Source organism: Lagenorhynchus albirostris, chromosome X, assembly GCF_949774975.1.
Source record: "Lagenorhynchus albirostris chromosome X, mLagAlb1.1, whole genome shotgun sequence".
Classification (NCBI taxonomy): Eukaryota; Metazoa; Chordata; class Mammalia; order Artiodactyla; family Delphinidae; genus Lagenorhynchus; species Lagenorhynchus albirostris.
This window is the reverse complement of record NC_083116.1, coordinates 58,587,433-58,612,086: the sequence shown is the minus strand read 5'-3', so window position 1 is coordinate 58,612,086 and position 24,654 is coordinate 58,587,433. Positions and strand designations below refer to the sequence as shown.

The following is a 24,654-nucleotide window of genomic DNA, read 5'->3' as shown; positions in this document are numbered from 1 at the left end:
GTTGCAGTTGACTCATGCCTGATTGACTCAGGCCTGGCTGACTTGTGCCTGATTGGGTTGTGCTTGATTGGCTCACGACTATTTGCCTCATGCCAAGTTGACTCAGGCCTGCATGCATGTGCCAGGTTGCCTCATGCTTATTTGGCACAGGCCTAGTTGCCTCATGCCTGGTTGACCCAGTTGGTTAGTGTCAGGCTGGCTTATACTTGGTTGGTTCATGTCCAATTGGTTCATACCATGTAAGATCGTGCCTGGCTGGTTCATGTCTGGTAAGCTTGATTGATTCATACCCAGTTGATTCGTGTCTGGTTGGCTGAGGGCTATTTGGTTTAGAACTAGTTGGTGGATGATGGGTTGGCAGACAACTGGTTGGCCAATGACTAAGTGCCTTCATGTAACAGGAGCCCTTAACTACAGTGCTGTGGTGGGAGGCTGTAGGATGTTTCTATTTTTTTCTCAACTTGATTCGTTCTTTGAGATACTCTTCTATCAAGATGAGAATGGGAAAAATAAAGGAGTGCTACCTAAAGAAGATTACTGATGCCTCCGATTTGCTGGAGTTGACCTTACCAGCTATCACAGCTGTAGGCTTGGCTGGGTTTCAGGTTGTCATCTGGCCTTTCCCTGCCAACAGGCTGGTAGTGAGGGGAAGAAGAAAATGAACCTGGGAGAGTATTACTGCTTCACCACCTTGCACCATCACTGCATCACAGTGATGAAGTCACAATGCCCTTATTTACGTGTGTGAGTGCTCCCCCACGTGGTGGGGGAGGGGCGAGGCAGGGGTCGCTACACCATTTTATTTCCTCCTCCCAAGAGCTTAAGAGGCTGAAGCAGAAAGCTGGGAGGAATCTCAGAGCATATGCTTGACACCCTAATAGTGTCCACTGTTTTAACCAACAAATGTAAGGATATTTGTCCTAACCCATTCTGTTTTCCCCATGCCCCAGCCCTGAAATAATTCACTTCCTATTTTTGTTCTGACTTCCACTTATTACCTTGTCCCCACACCATAGAAAGTGGAATGCTTAAAAGGGTTCTCCTATTGAGGTGCTCAAGTCCCTAATGAAGAAAATATTTGTTTACAAATAATTAAGAATAACTATGGCTACTATTTATTGAGTTATTTTATGACCTAGGTTCAGTGGGAGGCACTTTGCATTTTGTCATTCAATCCCACAGCAACCCTATTATCCCCAGTTCTAAGGAAACTGATTCATAAGATTTGGCAACCTAACCAAGACATGAACAGTTGGCAAAGAGCCTGAATTCAGACCCACGTCTATCTGATTCCAACTCCAGGGTTTTTACCATCACACTATCCTGCTCCTTACACATGCTATGCTTATTCTCCACCCCCCATATCTGTAAGATCAGGTATATTGTCCATTCACCCCATCCCCCCTCGCAGAATTCCTTCTCCCATCTTTTTATCTGTTGGCTCACTTCCTCAACAATGTATATTATATAACTGGTGCTAATATTGTTGTAGATGGAGTGTCTTTTATTTTCTAAACATACCAGAAAACATTGGTTGAAGCTATGAAGTCTCACACTTTGCGAAAAGGTCTTTAGGTATGCATAACTTATTTAATCATCAAAGCAACCCTGTGAGATATATACTCTTGTTCCCCATTTTTATCAATAAAGAAACTGGAACTTAGAAAGATTAATTTTCCAAAATCTAATACATGCCAGAATGGGGAGAGTCCAAAGCCCATCCCATAGATGGAAGGTTCGAATAGAACTAAAGAGTACAATCACCATTTTGCCTATACTAGCTATAAATGAAAACTAGAGAGCCCACCTTCTTAGCATGACAGACAAATTAAGTCACATTGCAGAACTATGCCAAACCCAACACAAATTAGATGTAGATAGATTCCTGATCTTGATCGACCTGTAATAACAATGAGAGCTAAAATTTTATGAATGCTTCCTGTGGTGTTAGGCATGGGTCTAAGGAGCAATTTACTTATATTAGCTCACTTAATGCTCACAATAATCCAGTGAGGTAGATTATATTATTATGTTCATTTTTCAAGTAAAGGAACTGAGATTCAGAGAGGTTAGGTAACTTGATTTAAGTCACACAACTGAAACTCCAGACAAAATAAGGAAAACCCAGTTCTCATTTTGGCTTTTCTGAAATGCCAGAAAAGAGGTGAAGGAATTTTGCTGTTTGCTTTACAAAATCAAATCACTTTCATAATTTATTGTGGGGATGAATGACGTTGCTTTTTTGCTTTATAAGAGGAGGAGACATGTGTTAGGTTTCTGGCTGATGCCTTAAAGGGGTAAAATTAGAAATTATAGTTTAGTGATCTAGAGTTGTTAACAAGTTTCTTTTGTACTTTGGCTCATGAACTTTCCATCACTTGAAGGTGATTTAGGTGCTAGTTTGTTTTTAATTTTTAATGTTTTTTTATCATTATACAATGGTGATTTTAAGGGGACACACAAAAATGCATATTCTTGCTCACAGTTACTTATTAACACAACTTGTTCCATCTTAGAAACAGAAGGAGACTGTCTCCATCAGCCATGCAAATTATCTCCACACTATAACTGGTATATTATCAGGGAAAAAATAGTTTTTTGCAATATTTAAACAAAAACATCAATAATAAGTCTTTGCCACAAGGTAGAAATGTAATCCAGTTTAGAAACAAAGTCTAAATGATAAACATTGTAACCTTGTTTATATTTAATAAAGGTGTACATATTATTTAAATTTCAGGTTTTTATCATTTCCAGATATTATCAGAAATTTTCTAAAATATAATCTTAGTCTTAACATACAGATCTTTTATTACAGATCTAGTCTAGGTGGTAAATTTTGTAAGCCAATACGTGCCAAATTCTAAGAATTCAAAATGTGTGTTCATGGTCTGCTCTACCAAAATGTTTTTAATTTAGTATGATGTATAAGCCATCTCCCATAGGTGTAAAAACATGGATATGTTTATGCACTTAAACTCTAATTGCTACAATACATTAGACCCCGTTTTCTGAAGATGCTATGTAAAATCCAGCATTCGGAATTCTGACCCCAGCTTGGTTTCATCTAAATGAATATTCACAATTGAGAAAGACATTTATATAATTTTCATCTATAGCAAGCAGACAAATTTGTTGGAATCTCCCTGTACCTCAGAGCCCATCTTTTTCCTGTCCCTTTTAAATTCACAAGCTTTTTATTTTTACCCCTGTAAGATGCAAACAAACAAAAAGAAAGAAAAAGAAAAAGCAGGAGGTGGGGAGTGGGGTGAGGAAGCACTTAAGGCAAGGAGAACAGAACTAACATATGTGGATATTTTATGAAATGAAAACTTAAGACATTCATCAATTAAAAGATTAATATTTTATAATATTTGCTGTATTTTATTTTATTAAGAATACATGCTCATTGTAAAACATTTGGAAAATATCTGTAACAGACAGACAAAAAATTACCTCTAGATTTTGCACTGGTTAAAATTGAGCACATCCAAGAATATGAATTTTCTTCCTTTCCAGATATTATCAGCAAATTTCCAATTAAGGGAAAATCATGACTTTGCTTATGCTGTCTCTTTGCTTAGCTGAGGGTGTAGATCATGGGTGCATGGCTTTTTTGTTTAGAAAAGTTCCCCAACAGTAACCTTATGTGAAAGGCAAGATGAGTCCAGCCAGAGCCTAGTCTGGGATGAGGACTGAGAATTAGATTTCTTTGCATATAAAAAAAAGAACTTGGATTTTTTTCCAGGGAGCAATCTGGAGAAAGAGGCTGGGTGTTTCAGGAACTAGGAAAAGAGAGATTAAATGGAAATGAAGAATTCTTGGCTTGAGGAGCAGTACCTGGCCAAACGGTGGTAGGCTAAGGTCTAGGGCACAAGATAGCCACTAAATGTTCTCTTTAAGATATCAGTATTCAGTTTTAAATTGTTTCCTACTAGATGCTGTATGGAAAAACACTTACCAGTAATTTAGTGAAAGTCAGTAGACTAGCCTTGGTGGTTTGGGGCCATGAAAATGGAGAGATGAAGGCTACATGCCTGACAGAGGTGCTGAAAGAAGACAGCAGCTGCAGGAGTTGAACCCAGGGACTGGGAAAACTGAAGCTTGGACTAATTCATGAACAGGTATCTAAGAAGAAGGTTACCCTAGAGGAAGAGGGGTGGGTAGCGAGCTAGACCCTGCCGTTACCTAGGGTAGGAACTCAAGACATTTGGTTATTACAGGAATAAATGGCTCCAGAAGACTGGGAGACATTTGGGTTACCTAAGAAATGCATAACATAGAAATTAAAAACCTCTCAGAGTCCTATCTGTACATAACCATTTTTTACATTTCAATGATTCAAAACTATCTTTTGTCTCTCTATATATATTTCTCTCTCTCTCTCTCTCTCTCTATATATATATATATATATATATAATATTTTAAATAAAATTGACATCATAGTAACTGTCTTTCTTTACTTAACAATGTATTATTAGTCTTCCCCAGCTGCTATAGCATAACATATAACATTTTTTAAAATTTGTTATCATTCAACAAATCTTTATTAAACACCAACCATGTGCCAAATTGTTTGAGCCCTGCATTTATCAAGTGTCAGGTACTATGGCACATGTTTTATATACATAATCCCATTTAATCCTCACAGTGAGGTAGGCACAATGATCCCAGTTTCATAGAAAAGGAAATTGAGGCTTAGAGAAGTTAACCTGCCTGATATCGCACAACTTGGGAATGGTTGAGTCAAGATTCAAACTCAGGACTAGTGTGACCTCCTGAGCCCACTGCTCTAAACCAGATGCATAGTCACTTTACTCTTCATGTATATGCTTTCTTTTATTTAATCAACCTCATATTTGATGTGCATTTTAATTGTTTCCAGTTTTGTGGTATCAAACAACTTTCCAGTGAACATATTTGTGCAATAAATTTTTAAAATAAATTTCACTTTAAATATTCCGGAAAGGGCTTCCCTGGTGGCGCAGTGGTTGAGAGTCTGCCTGCCGATGCAGGGGACACGGCTTCGTGCCCCGGTCCGGGAAGATCCCACATGACGTGGAGCGGCTAGGCCCGTGAGCCATGGCTGCTGAACCTGCGCGTCCGGAGCCTGTGCTCCGCAACGGGAGAGGCCACAACAGTGAGAGGCCCGCGTACCACAAAAAAAAAAAAAAAATCCGGAAAAAACCAGAAATTTTTTTGAAAAATAGCAGTAGATGAAGCCCAGACAAAAGCTCTATTTAAGATGCTTAAATACCTGGAATTTGATATATAGGACTCTTAGGCAAATGATCTTCCTCAGTATACAAGTTTCAGCAAATATCCAGGGAGTGTCAAGTTAGAACTTTCTTTTCAATTTAATTTTTTTTGTAAATTCTAATTCCTCAAATATCTTAACGAGAATCAGAGGAAATTGGTGGAGTAAAGCTATCCTTAAAAAGAGTGTTTTGATACCATTAGTAGCAATTAATGATATTTAAAATTTCTGGGTTTTTCCATTTTATTTTAATAACAAAGAGTAAAATCAGGATAAATTTATTTTTAAATTAAATGAATAAAAAACTAAAAGGATCTTGTAATAACATAATGGAGTATAATCTGCAAAAATACTGCATCACTATGCTGTACACTTGAATCTAATACAATATTGTAACTCAACTACACTTCAAGTTTTAAAAAGACTAAAAAGAAAAATCCAAGTAAACTGGTGCAGCCACTATGGAAAATAGTATGGTGTTTCCTTTAAAAACTAAAAATAGAGCTACCATATGATCCTGCAATCCTACTCCTGGGCATATATCAGGAAAAGACAAAAACTCTAATTAGAAAAGATACATGCACCCCAGTGTTCATAGCCGCATTATTTACAATAGCTAAGACATGGAAGCAACCTAAATGCCATCAACAAATGAATGGATAAAGAAGATATGATATATATATACACAATGTAATACTACTCAGCCATAAAAAGAATGAAATAATACCATTTGCAGCAACATGGATGGACCAAGAGATGATCATACTAAGTGAAGTAAGTCAGACAAAGAAAAATATCATTTGATATCATTTATATGTGGAATCTTTACAAATGATACAAATGAACTTATTTACAAAGCAGAAAGAGACTCACAGACATAGAAAACAAATTTATGGTTACCAAAGGGGAAAGCAGGGGAGGGATAATATAGGAGCTTGGGATTAACAGATACACACTACCATATATAAAATAGATAAACAAGAAGGACATACTATATAGTACAGGGAGCTATATTCAATATCTTGTAATAACCTATAATGGAAAAGAATCTGAAAAAGTATGTATATATATATATATATATATATATATATATAAAACTGAACCACTATACTTCAATGAAAAGAGACTAAAAATAAAAAAAATTCAAGTAATAGAATAAAATAATTCAAGAAATATTTATGAAATAACTTATCCTTGCTTTAATTCTTATTAAGAAATTTAATGTAATTTAAATCCTGCTCTTTCCCCTTCAAAGACTCCTTTTAAACTGCCTAGTAACCCAATTAAATATTATTATAATCTTACTTTTCTAGTCTCTTCAAATATACCTGCTCCTGAACTAGTTCTCTGGGAAAGCCTCTCCCTCCAGTGTATGGTGGAGGCAGTGGACTGATACTGTAGCTATGTCCCCAAAGAAATTTTATTTTCTCTTCCCCTTAATTGTACCCACTAATCTTACTTTTAACCACTTAGTTATTGTCTTCCTGAAATGTCTCCAGTTTAAAAGGAAATCCCAACTCTAAAACAGGAATAATGACAGTCTTTCTCCACCTCTAGTGTAGAAGTAATATTCTTGGAGAAAATGAAAGGTAAAATTAGAAACTCTTAAGAAGAACATAATTCTGGGGTGAAAGCAGACCAAAAAGGATAAGAAAGTTGATGAAATTGATAATTCAGTTCTCTTTGGAGTTATTAGGAAATATGCAAAACAGAAGGAAGCAAAGTTAAAGGAAGCACATTTCCAGAAACTGAGTTTATGTCAATGGTGTTTGATGAGAGAGCTCTGCTTCATTTGAACTTTGAAACTGAAAATCATAGCAGTAAACTATCTTCTGTAATATCCTGGGCTGTTACAGAAAAGGTTATTACCATGAATATTGTGCTTAGTTAATAAGTACTCAAAAGATGCTGGTGATTTTGCAACATATACTCTAAGACACACTCTTTTTCTTCTACAAGCCTATCTGTTACAAAAAATTTAGAGTTATCCGTCACAGAGAGGGATGAAAATGAATAGGTCCTCCTTAAGTTGGCCCTGGGCCCTGTGCCATCATCACTAGTTTGGTGATGATATGCTCAACTTTGTAATGGCTTTCAGTTGGCTAGAATGTATAGAATTTTGGAAGATAAAGTCAGAATTCATAATACCCTCAAATAGGGAAATAGAGAGTACAAGAACATTGAACTTGGCATCAACAAACACCAAAACAAATCATAACAAACATAAAAAATCCTAGTTCAAGAATCAATTCTGTGTTTCTTAGCAACTTTGAGGCCTTAAGAAATTTAACTTCTATGAGCCGTAGTTTTCTCATATGTAGAATGGAAATAATAATTCCTGCCCAAACTACCTCACAGATTTGTTGTGAGGGTCCACTCAAAAGAAAAAAATGTATAAGAAGGTACAAATGTAAGGGATTATTTTTATATTTAGAGAGAAAATGATATATGTATAAATGGAAAAAAAGAGATAGTTAATTGACCAAGGATATGTCAGAAAATAATTGAATGGCCCTTGTTAGTCTTCTTGACCTCTTCCTCCTCCACACTTCCTCTAAATGTTAACAATCCCTGTGGTACCAACCTTGGTTATCACCTCAAGCTACCCTTTCCATGGAGGTTCTTACCCAGCTACCCACCTGCCATTTACCTACCCACCTCAAACTGTATTCTTTAGCCATATTGAACTTCTTTCATTTCCTGAGTATAGGCCCGCTCCCTCTCAGATTCAGGCAAGTCTCTGTTCTTATGCACTTACCCACTTCCCAACCCCCAACTTCCAATTGCCTAGTTAATATTGACTCACCATTCAAGTCTCAATTTAGACATACTGTTTGCAGAGGTCTTCCCTGACTCCCTTTAAACAAACTTGCCCCCCACTCACTCCCTATTGCATGCACTCCTTCTTCCTCTATATGTCGCAGAAAGAAAACACTCCCATTGGAACCACCTGGGAGCTTATTAAAACGCAAATTTTTAGTATCCACCCTCCAGATTAGTGGGTCTGGTGTAGGACCAGCCTGCAATTTAGCCAGAATCCCAAGTGATTCTGCTGTGCACTAAAGTTTAAGAAGCACATTCTCTCATACTATTCATCACCCTGAGTTAAAATAGTATATTTGTCTCTTCCCTCTAACCTGTAACGAGAGCAGGGACCACGTTTGTCTTGCTCACGATTGTATTCCCAGTGCCAGACATATAGTAGGCACTCAATACATATTGGAGTAAATAAATAAATGAATGACTATATGAAAGAAAGAAAAGAAGGTGAAAGAACAGGTTTCCTAAAGTAGGAAGAACTATATGAACTTTGCATGGCCCTTTGAACCCTGCATCTCAATTATTACAAAGATGTGCTCTAAGAACAAGCACACTAAATGCAAAACATTTACCAACATCTGGACTCACTGTCGTAATTACTGTCAATTATGAGTTTCATAACAGTTTTTAATGGAAAGTGTAGATGATTTTTCAGAAACAAAAAAGGCATGTTCACAACACATCAAACTGTCAAATCTGGTTACTGCCCGAGAGTAGGATTGGGAGAGAAGGTAAGGGATTTGGGGTTTTACTGTATACACTTCTGTATTGTTTGACTTTTTAAAATTAGGAGTATATATTACCTTTTTATTGGAGTATAGTTGACTTGCAATATTGCATTAGTTTCAGGTGTACAGCAAAGTGATTCAGTTATACATATACATATATACATATTGTTTTTCATATTTTTTCCATTATAGGTTATTACAAAATATTGAATACAGTTCCCTGTGCTATACAGTAAATCCTTGTTGTTTATCTGTTTTATATATAGTAGTACATATCTGTTAACCCCATACTCCTAATTTATCCCCCATCCCCTTTGGTAACCATAAGTTTGTTTTCTATGTCTGTGAGTCTCTTTCTGCTTTGTAAATAAGTTCATTTGTATTTTTTAGATTCCACATATAAGCAATAGCATATAATATTTGTCTTTCTTTGTCTGATTTACTTCACTTAGTATGATAATCTCTAGGTCCATCTGTGTTGCTGCAAATGGCACTATTTCATTCCTTTTTATGGCTGAGTAATATTCTATTGTATATATGCACCACATCTTTATCCATTCATCTGTTGATGGAAACTTAGGCTGCTTCCATGTCTTGGCTATTGTAAATAGCACTGCTATGAATATTGGGTTGCATGTATCTTTTCGAATTATGTTTTTCTCTGAATATATGCCCACAAGTGGGATTGCTGGATCATATGGTAGCTCTATTTTTAGTTTTTTAAGGAACCTCCATACTGTTCTCCATAGTGGCTACACCAATTTACATTCTCACCAACAGTGTAGGAGGGTTCCCTTTTCTCCACACACCCTACAACATTTCTTATTTGTAGACATATTACCTTTTAAATTTAAAAAACACCCAAAATAAAATATGTTTTTAAAAGTTCAGGGCTGTGTTACTGATGCCATAATTTATCAATACGCTACTCTACAAAAATGTATTTGGATAGTTGTTTGTAATCCAACTTTCTCTGTGATATTTAGATATTTGGGAATGAAAGTGGAAGTATTTAGCTTCAAATATTTACCTTATTCCTTCCTTCTGTTTCTTTTAAATATGGCTTGCTAGTACATCCTTTACATCACTGAGTCAATGGAGAAGTCACACTAGACAGATACTGAAGCAATGTAGTAAAGGCTTGGAGATGGGAGACCTGGGAAGATGTTGTTTAAGGGTAAAAACTTGCAACTAATAGGTAAATAAGTTCTGGAAATCTAATGCACAGCATAGTGATTATAGACAACAAAACTCTATTATAAATTTTAAAGTTGCTAAGAGACTAGATCTTAACTGTTCTCAACAAAAAAAATGAAAGGATAATTATGTGACATGATAGAGGTGTTAGCTAACACTCCTGTAGTGATCATGTTGTGATATATAATTTACACAATGTTGTATGTCAATTACATCTCAATTTAAAATAAAAAAAGAAGCAATATGGTAGAGTGAGAGCACTAGCTTTGAAGTCAGAGGATCCTCAGTTTGAATCCTGACACTGCCAGTTAATAATGCTGTGATGTTAGAAAAATTGTTTAGTCTCTCTGACTTTCATCCTCTTATAAATGTGCTAATAGTACCTTCCTCACAAAACTGTTATAAAGAATAAATGTGAGTTATGTGAAAGTGTCTAGCATAGGACCAGGTGTTCAATAAATGCCAACTTTCTTCTCCACTTTGTTCATTAAACAAATATGTACTGAGCACCTATGTGGCAGACATCACTTTATGCACTGGGAATACACTGGTGCACAAAGCCAGCATGGTCCCTGGGGGACACAGACATTAAATTATATCTATCTGCCTAGAGAAAAAGGTGTGATACATACTGTGAAGAAGAATCAAACGGTGCTATGAGAGAGCAGCACAGGTAACCTAATAATTTGTTGGGTTTTCTTTTAACGTGGAAAAGTAGGTATCTTCCTTGGGAAGAAACTGATTAAGAGTTGGCCAGGCAAAAATGAAGGCAAAAGCAAAAAGACCCCTGTATTGCATTAATCTGAAGCATGATTTTTCTTCCTTCCATTTGAAGGTAGAAAAACAGGAAAGTTTGTGTGCCTGTGTGTAGGAAGAGAAAAAAGAATGGAGAATTGCCCACTGGCTTATGTAAATGGTAGATAACATTTCTGAACTCTGCACACTTGAGAACTTATCTCAAAGTCAATCTGTAATGAGCCCATAGGAATTTGCTTAACCAAACATCTACAGTAACATAACAGGCAATGTACAGATTTCAGATGAAAAACCATATGTATATCTATATCTATCTATATCTATATCTATATATCTTGTAGGAAAAAAAACCCAAAACCGTGTTTGAATGCTCAAGTACTTTTCAAGTCTTTTTACTAGCAAACTGTAAGTTTTCTTTGCAATGTATCAATGCCGTGAAACTTGCAATACTAAAACTGTCCTTCCACATTCCAGTCAATTCATTCTTGAATTATTCCATTGAAGACCTCACCGAATATGTGATCCATTGCTGAGCAATACCTTAAATTTGTATGTGTGATTTTTTTCAAAAATTGTGAACTGCCTGCTCAAGGTTCTTAGTGAACTCTGAAGGGAAAGAATTGCTTGACCCATGATGTAGTTTAAGCGATTTAAGTATGCTTCACTCATTGTAATCCTGTGTTGCTCCTGGTCTAAAAAATCTCTTCAGGGCCTAGGACAGGGCTAGGTACCTAATAAGTTGCCCAAGACTTGAGCAAACCTCCAGAGGTTGAAATATCCAATGATGACCTTTATTCCTCTCATTACAAATTTCACCCTGCTGATTATTTTAAGCTGATATATACCATTATAGGAAAGTATTCACCATAGTTAAAATGACTCATGAATCAAGGTTCAAAATTATTGTGAAACTTTGGAAAACGGACTCAGGGAGTATTTTAATTTATCAACTCAACTTCCTCAAAGTCTGACATTTTATAATTCTTTAGTGAGGTATTTTACCAAAAGGAGAAGATAAAATTAAATTAAAAAGCAAATTAATTTTTGTTACTAACTTGCTGATTCAGATTCCTATTTAGTTTATTGTGATTTATTGTGTGATTTAGAGCTAAAGGACTTGAATCCTAGTCCCAGCTCTACATCTTTACTAGTTATATAAATTTGAGAGGTTATTTAATCTCTTTAAGCCCTTCCTCCACCACCACCTGCTTTCTCATCTATAAATTGGGGATAATATTTGCCTTACCTCAAAGATGGTTTTGAGGATCAAAGAGGATAATGCATCTGAAAGTACTTTTTAAACTTTAAAGCAGGGCTTCCCTGGTGGCGCAGTGGTTGAGAGTCCGCCTGCCGATGCAAGGGAAACGGGTTCATGCCCCGGTCCGGGAAGATCCCACATGCTGCGGAGCGGCTGGGCCCGTGAGCCATGGCCCCTGAGCCTGCGCATCTGGAGCCTGTGCTCTGCAACGGAAAAAACTTTAAAGCACTATACAACTGTAGGTTTTATTATTATTATTCATAGTATCAGGTCTGAAAACAGAAATGTTAGTTCACATTAGCCCCTAATCTAAACTGTGGGATTAGATTGAAGACATTAATTTCCCTGAACCTCATTCTCACCATTTGTAAAACAAAGCAGCTTACAGTTTTAACATTTTGTGACCTAATGATCTTAATTTCCTCCATATCCTGTTGGCAAATAACAGAAAAACTGATACTAAAAAACAAACAGAAAAAAAAACTGAATTGTTACTGAATTTTTTCAACCCATGCCATTTTATATCATTGTCTTGCATTGCCATTTAGTAGTTACATAACTCTTTTGCATGAATAAATTATTTTAATTCCTCCTGTTTTCTATAATTATAAATGATGATGAAGCAAATGCTGTATGTATATTACCTATATGGAAAAGAGTAAATTAATCTCCTTGCATTACACAAAATAAACTGAAGAAATAGATATTTTAGGGAGCTCTTGAAGTAAATAAAATAAGCTTGTTCCGGGAGCAAATATTTCTTCCGTGCTCAGAATTAAAACTCAAAAAGTATATGAACTCTAATGAATGAGTATTCTGTTTCAGTAATAACAACATAAAAGTACTTTGAATATATATGTGTATATGTATATACACACACACACAAACACACAAAGTTTTCTCCCAGTGGAACACTTCAAGACAGAAGTCTTTAAGACATTAAATCAAAAAAGAGAAATGTTTGGCTTATAAGAAAGGGAAGAAATGAGTGAAGGAGAATGTAGAAATTTGGAGATTAGATTGAATAAAGGGGAAAAGCATTCATTCAGTTAAGCATTTATTCATAAAACTTTATTGATCATCTACTTTATGTCAGACAGATATTACATTAGGCTCTGAGGAGGCAAAGATGAATAAGATAAATCTCTGCTCTCAAAGTTTTCAGTATTCTTGGAGAGATAGATAGATGATAGATAGATAGATAGATAAAAAGTCGGTGTAAGTGCTGTGCTAGAGATATGCAGAGGCTGGCAAAGGAGCAGATGAAAAGAACATCTGTTTCAAACTGAAGGGTCAAGTAAGGCTTTTTGGAGGAAGTGACATTCTGAGCTAAGTTACAGTTGAGAAATAGGGGTTATTCATATTAAAGGAGAGGGGGTGTATTCCAGGTAGTAAAAGAAGCCTTTATGAAAGTCTGGAGATAAGAAAAAGCAAGAAAGATTCCAGAAATCTGCAACTTGTTCAATGATTAGAGTGTGAGGGAAGGAGGAGTAGCAATACATGAAGTTGAAGAGATCAGGGGGAGCCAGATCTTGAAAGAACTTGGTATGACTTTGCTAAGGAGTTTGGCTTTATCCAGAAGTGACTGAAAGCCATCGAAGAAACTTAAGCAAAACAGTGACAAGTTTTGTGTTTTAGAGATAAATCTAATGAAAAGAGGAAAGAGCCAAAACCAGTTGAGAGTTTGTTACTTTAATCTAGATTTAAGGAAAAAAAATGAGGTTCTGAAGTAAAGCTGTGGAGATGGGGGGAAAGGGACACATTCAAGAATTCTTTAGAAGATAGAAGTGAGAAGACTTGGTGACTGACTACATATGAGGATGAGGGAGATGGTAGGTCATAGGAAGATCCCTAGTTTGGGGCTTTAGTGAGTAGATGGATAAGAGTACAGTTTAATGAAACATGGCAAATAGGAAGGGAAAGGAGCAGGCAAGGAAGCAAAATTATGGGTTCAGCCATAATCAAGCTTGAGTTATCTTTGAAATTTCCAAGCAAAGATATTCAGTTAGCAGTTCAACATCTGGGCTGGAGATAGATTTAGACCTACTTTCAAAGACATGGTATTTGAGGACACAATCACAGCGAGGTTACTCAATAAACAGTATAGAAGGTGAGAAGATTAAAACCCCAATGATAGAGTCCTAAGGAGTACCAATGTATATAAACTAAATGGAAGAAGAGAAGCACCTGAAGAAGATTGAAAAGAATTGCCATAAAGGTATGGGGAAAGTCAGAAAGATAGTGATGTCACAGAGGCCAAGGGAGCAGAGAGTTTCCAGAAGGGAGTGGTCACCAGTGTCAGATGCTGTAAATGTTCACAGGAGATAAAGATTGTAAAGTACCCACTGGATTTACCAACAATTAGGTTGTATATAAACTTATTGAGTACAGTTTCGATTTCAGTAAAATGAAGGAAGTGGAATCAAACTGCAATAGGCTGAGGAATGGATAAGAAGTGAAGGAGTAGAAGCAATGAATGAGTGTGACTCTTCCAACTAGGTGTACTATGAAGAAAGAAATAGTGATAACTGAAGGGGCAATGAGCTTGATGGAGGTCTCTCCCTCTCTCTCTTTCTCTATTGACATATTTTCTAGCTCAGATTCTTTCCCTAGCCATGTCCAGTCTAATAATAAGCCCATTAAACGTGTCCTTCATTTCTGTTACAGTGTTTTGCTTTGCAGCATTTCATTTGACACTGTCTTACAGCATCTATTTTTCTGCTTACCTTACCCATCTATTCCTCCATGCTGTCCACTTTTTCCATTAGAAGGTTTAGCATATGAATCATGATAATTTTAAATCTCCAATTTGATAATTCTGAAATCTCTGCCATATCTGAGTCTGGTTCTGATACTTGGTTTGGTTTGCTTTTCAGACTTTCTTTTCCCTGCTTTCTAGCATGTTTTTTAGCATGCCAATTTTTTTTTTTGAAAAATGGATATAATGTATGAGGTAGAAGGAGCTAATGTAGGTCGACATTTAGTGTGAGGTATTATGTTTAGCTGGAGTTAGGCTGTACTTACTGTTTGCTATAGTTGTGGTGTCAGTGGCTAAAATGTCCTCTACTGTCCTTGTTTTTGCCTCCTATTGTCTTTGGATTTTCCTAGAGACTCCTTAAATAAAGTCTGTGACTTGTAGCTCTCTCAGTTGTAATCCACTGTTATTATACTGCAACCCTGTTGATGTGGCAGTAAGGTATTGGGGAGGGGAAGCATTCTACAGTCTTGTGATTAGATCTCATTTTGTTAGTGGACCTGAGTCCTTGGGCTGTGACCTTCAGAAGTATTTCTTAGTTTTTTTTCACCTCTTGTATCTGAAAAAGGAAAACTATAGTGGGCTGGAGTTGCCTAAATGCCCTTCCCTTAAGTCAGATAAGGCTCTGGTAAAGTAGTTTCCCTTGAGGGCAGGGCTTTGTTACAGAGAAAAGAACTCTATGGACATTTCAAAGTGGTTATTTTCCTCTGGTCATATTTCAGTGTGGTTACTTTTCCCCTCCACCTGCCCAAAATATGAGAAATTTTCATCTGATCTTCACCATGAGAATCTGGTGGGACTCCTGGAGTTAAAATTAATGAAAGTGTGCCCACCCCCTAGACCGGGCCCCAGGAGTTTTTTAACTCTCCAGCTGGTCGATGCTCAGCCTCCAGCAATTCTTCAATTAGCATTTAAGTGTTTCTACCAGTTACTGGCTCCAGTGGCTTCTATTCCAGATAAGACAATCTGGACTTTTATTTTCTATGTTCACCTGTCACTCTAGTTTTGGGGGCAATGACTTGGCCTGTGACCTCAATTCTCTGATGGGTCTATGAAAATCACTGATCTTCAGTTTGTTCGGCCTTCTCCTTGCTGTAAGGATGGGAGTGACGACTTACAAGCTCTTCATGTATGGGAGCTGAAACCAGAAGGCCATGATAGCTTTCTACTGTCCCCCTGCTTCTACCCTTTACCCTTAAAGTATTTTATCAGTAGCCAATGTGATGCTTTTAAAAACTTAAGTCATATAATTGTAACCGAGCAGGACCCGATGGAGCCTTCTCAGAACAGTACCCCTCCATGTCCTCCACCTGCCTCTTGTCTGTAGAAAAACTGTAGCCTCCTAAGCTTCCTCAAGTTCCAAAGAGTACATTTAATCAGAGAAGTGAGAAAATGCAGAAAGAAAGGAAAACAGTCAAGCAAGACAAAATAATAATAGTTTAGCCATTAAACAAAGTCAAGGATATTTAGTTCCTCCTCAAGGGCTATAGATCAGTGCTCCTCAACCTTTTAGGCACCAGGGACCAGTTCCGTGGAAGACAGTTTTTCCACGGATGGGGATGCGGGATATGGTTCAGGCGGTAATGCGAGCGATGGGGAGAGATGGGGAGCAGCAGATGAAACTTTGCTTGCTCACCTGCTGCTCACCTCCTGCTGTGTGGCCTGGTTCCTAACAGGCCGTGGCCCGGGGGTTGGGGACCCCTACTATAGATAATATTCTGAGCCATGTCTTTTGAGCTGTTTTGCAGATACTGAAAGCCCCACCAGGTAGAAGAAGTTAACCGTATGCTGCCCCAGACCGGTTGGAACCAGAAGGTTGATGATGTTGACTCCTGATTACCTCACCACCAACCTATCAGAAGACTGTCCATGAGCCCATCACACACCCCACAACCCCACTCCCTCACCCTGTCTTTATAAACCTTTCCCCGAAAACCTTCAGAAAGTTTGGGTCTTTTAAGCACTAGCTGCCCTAGACTCCTTGCTTGGCACCCTGCAATAAATACTGCACTTTCCTTCATCACAACCCGATGTCAGTAGATTGGCTTTACTGCACGCAAGCAAGTGAACCCAAGTTTGGTTCAGTAACATGATGTCATCCTGTTCCCTTTGCCCAGAATGCCCTTCAGGTAGAAAACCACGTGACTCCTCCATTAATTCCTTTAAGTCTCTGCTTAAATATCATCCTTGCCTTCATAAATCTTACCTTTTAATTGAGGGAGACAGAAATAATCAGCTAGCAAAATGTATAGAATGTCAGATGGTTATAACTGTTATGAAAAAACATAAAACAGGGAAGGAAATTTGGAAGAGCTGGTGTTGTGGAGGTGATGCAAAATTAAATTAGGGTGGCCAGGGAAGGCCTCACTTAAAAGTTGACATTTAGCAGAAACTTGAAAGAATGAAAGAATGAAATTTTTGGATATTTGGAGTTGGAGCATTCCAGGCTGAGGGAACAAGTACATACTCCCAGAGAAGGAGAGTGCCTAACATTTTGGAATAACAGTAAGGAGGCCAGTGTAGTAGTTTGAAGCTCAGTAAATAAGGAAGCAATTAGAAGGATATATGGTTAGAGTATGTACAATCTTAGTCTATTGTAAGACTTTGAGGGGTTGGTTTAAGGGGAAAGATCAGAAGGGGCTTTTGGAAATAAGTTTGAGACACCTATTACACAACAAAGTGGAAATGTCAGGTAGGTTGTTGGATATTTGAGTATGGAGTTCTGAGTGGTTTGGGGTAGAGATAGAAATGCAGGAGTCATTTGCCTGGGGTGAGATGATATCTCCTATGAAGTGAGATAGAAAAGAGAAGAGGTTTAGCTATAGACCTGGGTTAAGAAATTAACAAGCCAACAGAGACAACTCCGAAGGAATGGCCAGAAAACTAAGAAGAAAAGCAAAAGAGAGGGATGTCCTGGAACCCAAGTAAAGAAAGTTTTTCAAGAAATAAAGAGTAAGCAACTGTGTCAAATAGGTATGGTGGGGTGATCAAAATGGGACACTTATGAGAGTGACAGATAACAGTATTAATAATCATGTGGGTAGAACCGGCTAAAACCATGACTATCCTGGGCAAACTGGAACACATGGTTACCAAAATAAGTCATGTAAGTTGAGAATTGGCCATTGTATTTAGCATCATGGTAATCACTGGTGAGCATGCTAGGAGAAGTTTTAGTGGAATAGTGAGAAGAAAGTTTGACTGAAGTTGGTTCAAGACAAAGTGGAAGAAAAATTGGAGATAACAAGTCTAGACATCTCCTTTGAGGAATTTTGCTGTTAATGGGAGTAAAGGAACATACCTGGAGGAAGATGTAAGGTCAAGGGATTTTTGTTTGTTTTTGAGATGCTTGGCATGAGAGCACATTTATTGATGGGAATGATACAATGGAGAACCAAAAATTCTAATGCAGAAGAGAGAGGGAAGCATTGCTGAGCAGAGTCCTTAAGTAGGTAAGAGAAGTTGAGAACCAACGTATGAGTTGTTATCATTATCATTAAAAATGTTACTGTCACTCATTATTCCTTTCAGCACAAAAAAATCTTAATGTCTTAGAAAGGATAGAGATGAAGAAGGGGGACATTAACTACACCCGTAGTAAATAAGTTAGCTGAAATATTCTCTTCCCACAACTTGTCTGCCACTGTGCTTCTGAAGTCTCACCATATGACAAGTCTTTCAGTGGTCCATGGTGAATTTGCTCCGTATTGACTGGAAGTTTCAGGAGAGTAGACTTTGGTTTAATAGGACTAATACTTCTGACAGAGCTGGCTGCTTCCAGAGGGTCTGAGTTACCTGTCACCAGAATGTTTAAGCAGAGCACTTTAGGGGCAATAGTAATCTATAAATTCTGAACCAAGAGAAGCTGAGATTCATCTCAAAGGCCAGTGTAATTTTGTGAAGGGAATTCTGATAGAGGTTACATAGAGTTAAATTCTACTACCCTCTGTGGTTCATAACCCTTTGTATCTTATTTCTTACTAAACACTCAAATAAGGACTTGGTTCTCATGATAATAGAAATAAATTAAAAATTCTCATTTTTCAAAGATTGGTATATATAGTCTCATAATATTGTACTAATACCATGAAGTACCTATTTTACTGCTCTATTCTAAAACAAGGAGATTATTTTTCAAATGAGATATAGTTACTGGAAACAAATAAATTATAGTAGGTCAAGGTGGCCAGGTAGATAAAAAATTATTTGCATTAACAGGTGGCATGAATCACCCTGGAATTCTCATTCTCATGAAACTTCCATTTTATTGGTTTCCAGGAAGAAGGAGTGGAGAATAAAGTACAAAATGCATATATTCCAAGCAGGAAATAGTACATAAAATATATTTGCCAATAAGTAAGGGAAGTAGCAGAATTTGAGATACACAGTGGGTAGAAGGTTAACAACTTATCAAAATGACCTAAATGGAAAATATATGGTAGGGAATATTAGCAGAATGTGAAGTGACATCCTGGCAAATGTAGACTTGAGGGAGAGAGAAAGAAAGACAGAGGGAGAGAGAGAGAGTGAGAGAGAATGAATCTTAACGAAAGCCTGGTGTCCCAGCTGGATTACATCTGTGTCTGTTGCCCTGCCTAATACTTCCTTCCCTGTCTCCTTATTTTCTCTTCCTGGCAACTCTCCTTACCTCTGTTTCACTCTTTCTGTCTTTTTCCACTTGCTTTTTTTTCCTTACTTTTTCTTCATCTCTTCTCCTTGCCAATGATACTCAATGATATCCTCAGATTATTGTTTAGCAGTCCTGGTGGCTATAAGGTCAGAGATCTCTGATTTGCACAGGGTTGAAAACTGCATTCATAGCAGTATATTTCATGCATAAGATGTGGGGGATTTTTTGGCAAATAATAAAACATGATGAAACCTAGTACAAAGATGAACAAATAACTTTTACAAGTAACAAATTCCTGTGACTAAACACAAGCAGTATACAACTCACAAACAAGTCATGTGTGTTCTATATATAGGAACTATAGATGTGAGGAACCAACAAGTGTACAATGAAAACGTTATCTAGTAATTTACACAGGGTGGAGGAGAAAGCTCAGAATCCATGCTCACTTATCTCCTATATTAACCACTCACAGTCTCTGTTTGCTGATCTTTTCTCATAATTGCAGTAGCCAAGTCCTGCTGTGAGGACTGTTTGTATTTCTGTCTTACTCTCACGATGGTGGATTGCATGTTTATATTGACTCGAATTTTCTTCATTTCCTGCTGTGTTCTGACTGTACATTGTGCACAACGTAAGAATTTTTTTAATTGCTTTATTTCCATAGGTTGAAGATGTAAAGAATTCATTAGATATTAATCAGAGGAGGAATCAAGGCTGCAGTAGGTAGCCTAAGGGACTAAACAGAACTCTAAGCAAAGGTTCTATTGTTAAAAATGCACAAACTTGAAAGTATCTGGTTCTTTTAAAAGATATTTATCCTTAGAAGGGATAAATAATTGTTTTATCTTGAAGCTGACATGTTTGTCTCTGGTATCTAAGATAAATATAAAAAATTCTATGGACTACCAACTAAAATGTTTACTTGCATCAATATTAGTGATTGTTTTAGGCTATTTATATTTAACACTTTGTTTCTTAGAATATATAAGGTTATACTTTATTTTTCAGAAAAATTTCGCTCTGTTAACATGTCCAATACAAACAGGTACTTACTTGACATAATATAAACCATGTGAATCCCTATAAAAGGAAAGAGATATCCAAAGAAATAAATTATATAATCATATTGGTCTGTAAAATGGCCTAACATCTTTGCTGAGACCAGAAGTACAATTCTTTTTCAAAATATTGCCTGTTGAAATTTCTCCAAGCAGTACCATTTGACTCACTAATTCTGGTGAGGGAGTTTTGCAATGTTAGTTGGTACTTAGATGGTCAGTTGTGCATTTTGGTCAATTGAAATGGTTTCCAGATTCGAAGAAACTGTTTTAAAGTACTGTATTTTTCTGATGTCACCCTTTCATTTATTTAAAAAAATATGTTTATGTAGCAAAATCAATGTGTCATATTTTACATTAGGAAAAAATATGCTCTCCAAAGGGCAAACAGTTTTCTTTTGGATTCTATAGACCTGATCTTATTGGAGCTGTTTTCCCTTCTTTCCTGTCACCTCTAACCTTGGGACTTGGGCAATCTGAAGTCTCATGCTTATAGAATCTCTTCTTTGTGTTTAGGCTGGTGGAGGGTCAAAATAGTTTTCCCTTTCTTGAAATTACAGTTTCTGTGCATGTTTATAGGTCCTGTGACTCCAGATAAATGTTCCTACTCACTGATTTTCAGACTCTAGAAAACCTTTTCTGAGTCCAGATTTCTGGAAGGGGTACTGCAGCCATATCATTGACAGAATGACTCTCCAGGGTAACCTTAGAAATATCAGAAAATCATCAAGGATTGGGGCTGAGGTGTCTGCCACCCCCAGTGACCTACTAGTAGGGTAACTAATCTACCTGTCTCAACCAGAACACTTTGAAAGTGAAGAGAGAAGTATTAATATTTATTCCAGGACAAAAGGCATAATCTGAAACTGTCTTTGCAAACCAGGATGTATGTTGATCCTATCTTTGGATATATTGTTATGTCTTCCCTTAGCCAGAGATGATTCTCAAATTTAGTACAAAAGAACTTTATTTCAAATGTTAGATAGCCTTTAAGCTATAATGGCGTGTAGTGACTGTTTTTAAAGCCATGTTGTAAAAATCCATCAGGTACAAAATAACAGAATGAAATCACTTGTGTTGTTCATCTTGATTTTTGGAGACTGGTACTTGAAAGTATGGTATTTGAACATTTTCAAAGTACAAAAAAGTTATTTTCATTTTTATGTTTTAAGATTCTTTAACATGTAGTTTTTCTAACATGTAGAACTTTTCACATGTGTATTAGCTAAGTTTGAAACATTTGTTCTATATTGTTGAGGGATTTTTGAATGTTGTTATTTACAGCCAATTGTACATCTGTGACTGACTTTGATGATTGTCCAGGGAATATAATACATTTCTGTCCAGAGAATATTGTTTGTGCATGCAAAGATGGAGAGCCTTTTTGCAAGTAAGTGGTTATGTGTGCTGTAAAAGCAAAGTACAATATACTGTAAGTAATAATGCACTTTGTTTTTGTTTGTTATATTCAACAATGCAACACTTCTTTTAAAATATTTTAATCAGAAATAACCCCTACACATATAGCACAGTTATTGTAGATTCCCTAAAACAGTTTAATCTACTGTTCTAAAAACAATATAATAAAATTTAAAAGATTAACTGAGACAATTTTATTAACTTTAAGAGATTAGCATCATTCAAAAGAGCTTTCCTCAGACAGACTTTTAATAGATTAGTTATATATACTCATGAATAAACTATTTTGCTGTTCTAAAGAAGAAGAACTTAAGGTGTGCCTCATGTTATGCAATAGCAATAATCCTGACATGTTATGTGTAAATAAAGTTTTTTTGTAAATCAAGAAATATCTTAAATGTACTGTGGTTCCCCCCTTTGTTTCCAGGTTTGCTTTTTATAAAAGTGTGTATTCTTTGATATGAATTTAGGCAGATTTTCTACTTTGCTCTAATCAAAAATATGAGAGTATTTGAGCAAAAAATAGAAGGAGACCTAGGAAAAAACATAACACAAGAATAAGAAAGCATTCATAAGTGAGAGAAAGAGAGGATAGGTGGGGACGGGGCAATAGTGAAAGGTTTTCCTGGGTCCTTGCCTCTTAAACTGATAGTAAGAAAACCAGGGGTAGGCAAAGGGACCTGAGGTTTGAGAGAATTTTGTGTTTGGAGAAATGTGACTAGTTTGCACACCATGCTCTAGATATACTGAATAACAGTATTTGCAGTTCTTCAAGTGCACTATTTTCTCTCTCACCTTTGGATGTTGACATATACTACAACTTCTCCCTATTACTGTTCATTCACCCTCCCTCCTCTCATCACAGCTCTTCTTCCCCTGGTGAATTCCTACTTAACTTTCAAGAGTAAGCGCCATCATATTTCTAACATAGCACTTAAACTACTCTACTGCAATTTCTGGGTGTCTTTCCTCTCAATTTTATTTTATTTTTTTAAAACATCTTTATTGGAGTATAATTGCTTTACAAAATAATTGTGTTAGTTTCTGCTGTATAACAAAGTGAATCAGCTATATGTACACATATATCCCCATATCCCCTCCCTCTTGCGCCTCCCTCCCACCCTCCCTATCCCACCCCTCTAGGTCATCACAAAGCACCCAGCTGACCTCCCTGTGCTATGTGGTTGCTTCCCACTAGCTATCTATTTTACATTTGGTCATGTATATATGTCCATGCCACTCTCTCGCTTTGTCCCAGCTTACCCTTCCCCCTTCCCATGTCCTCAAGTCCATTCTCTACGTCTGTGTCTTTATTCCTGTCCTGCCCCTAGGTTCATCAGAACCTTTTTTTTTTTAAGATTCCATATATATGTGTTAGCATATGGTATTTGTTTTTCTCTTTCTGACTTACTTCACTCTGTATGACAGACTCTAGGTCCATCCACCTCCCTACAAATAACTCAATTTCATTCCTTTTTATGGCTGAGTAATATTCCATTATATATATATATATGTGCCACATCTTCTTTATCCATTCATCTGTCAATGGACACTTAGGTTGCTTCCATGTCCTGGCTATTTTAAATAGTGCTGCAACAAACATTGGGGTACATGACTCTTTTTGAGTTATGGTTTTCTCAGGGTCTATGCCCAGTAGTGGGATTGCTGGGTCATATGGTAGTTCTATTTTTAGTTTTTTAAGGAACCTCCATACGGTTCTCCTTAGTGGCTGTAACAATTTACATTCCCACCAACAGTGTAAGAGGGTTCCCTTTTCTCCACACCCTCTCCAGCATTTATTGTTTGTAGATTTTTTTTTTTCAGTACACGGGCCTCTCACTGTTGTGGCCTCTCCCTTTGCGGAGCACACTCTGCGGATGTGCAGGCTCAGCGGCCATGGCTCATGGGCCCAGCTGCTCCACGGCATGTGGGGTCCTCCCGGACCGGGGAAAAAACCCGTGTCCCCTGCATCGGCAGGCGGGCTCCCAACCACTGCGCCACCAGGGAAGCCCTGTTTGTAGATTTTTTGATGATGGTCATTCTGACTGGTGTGAGGTGAAACCTCATTGTGCTTTTGATTTGCACTTCTCTAATGATAAGTGATGTTGAGCATCCTTTCATGTGTTTGTTGGCAATCTGTATATCTTCTTTGGAGAAATGTCTATTTAGGTCTTCTGCCCATTTTTGAATTGGGTTTTTTGTTTTTTGATATTTAGCTGCATGAGCTACTTGTATATTTTGGAGATTAATCCTTTGTCAGTTGCTTCACTTGCAAATATTTTCTCCCATTCTGGGGGTTGTCTTTTCGTCTTGTTTATGGTTTCCTTTGCTGTGCAAAAGCTTTGAAGTGTCATTAGGTCCCATTTGTTTATTTTTGTTTTTATTTCCATTTCTCTAGGAGGTGGGTCAAAAAGGATCTTGCTGTGTTCCTTTTGTCATAGAGTGTTCTGCCTATGAATGTAGGGTGTATGTTTCCTTTTTGAAAGCACCACAAGAACAAAAATTTAGTTTTATTTATCTCCAGCACCTAGCACAATGCCTGTCATATAGAAGACATTCTGCAAGGGTTTGTTGAATGAATCAGTAATTCAATAGTGCAAAATATTGGAAAAATATTGAAAAAGATAAAAAGTGATTTTAAAAATCCATTGGATTTAGCATTTAGGAGTTGTTGGTTATAATCTTTGAGAATATTCCAAGACTGAGATGAGAATACAAACCAGATTGCAAAATTACATCCAAGGAGTAGGAAGTAAATGTAATACGGCAATGA

At 37.0% G+C, this 24,654-nt stretch overlaps 1 protein-coding gene across 1 annotated transcript in view; it reads right to left on the bottom strand.

The window, feature by feature from the left end:
• Positions 1–20,025, bottom strand: part of SATL1 (spermidine/spermine N1-acetyl transferase like 1) — a 45,703-nt gene extending 25,678 nt beyond the window's left edge. Inside the window, exons 1-3 of the mRNA XM_060137300.1 lie at positions 19,875–20,025; positions 18,435–18,566; positions 237–365 (exon numbers count right to left, since the gene is read on the bottom strand). Coding sequence (XP_059993283.1) covers positions 237–365; positions 18,435–18,566; positions 19,875–20,025 — 412 coding nt within the window. The remainder of the gene's footprint in view (positions 1–236; positions 366–18,434; positions 18,567–19,874) is intronic.
• Between the last annotated feature and the right edge of the window lie 4,629 nt (positions 20,026–24,654).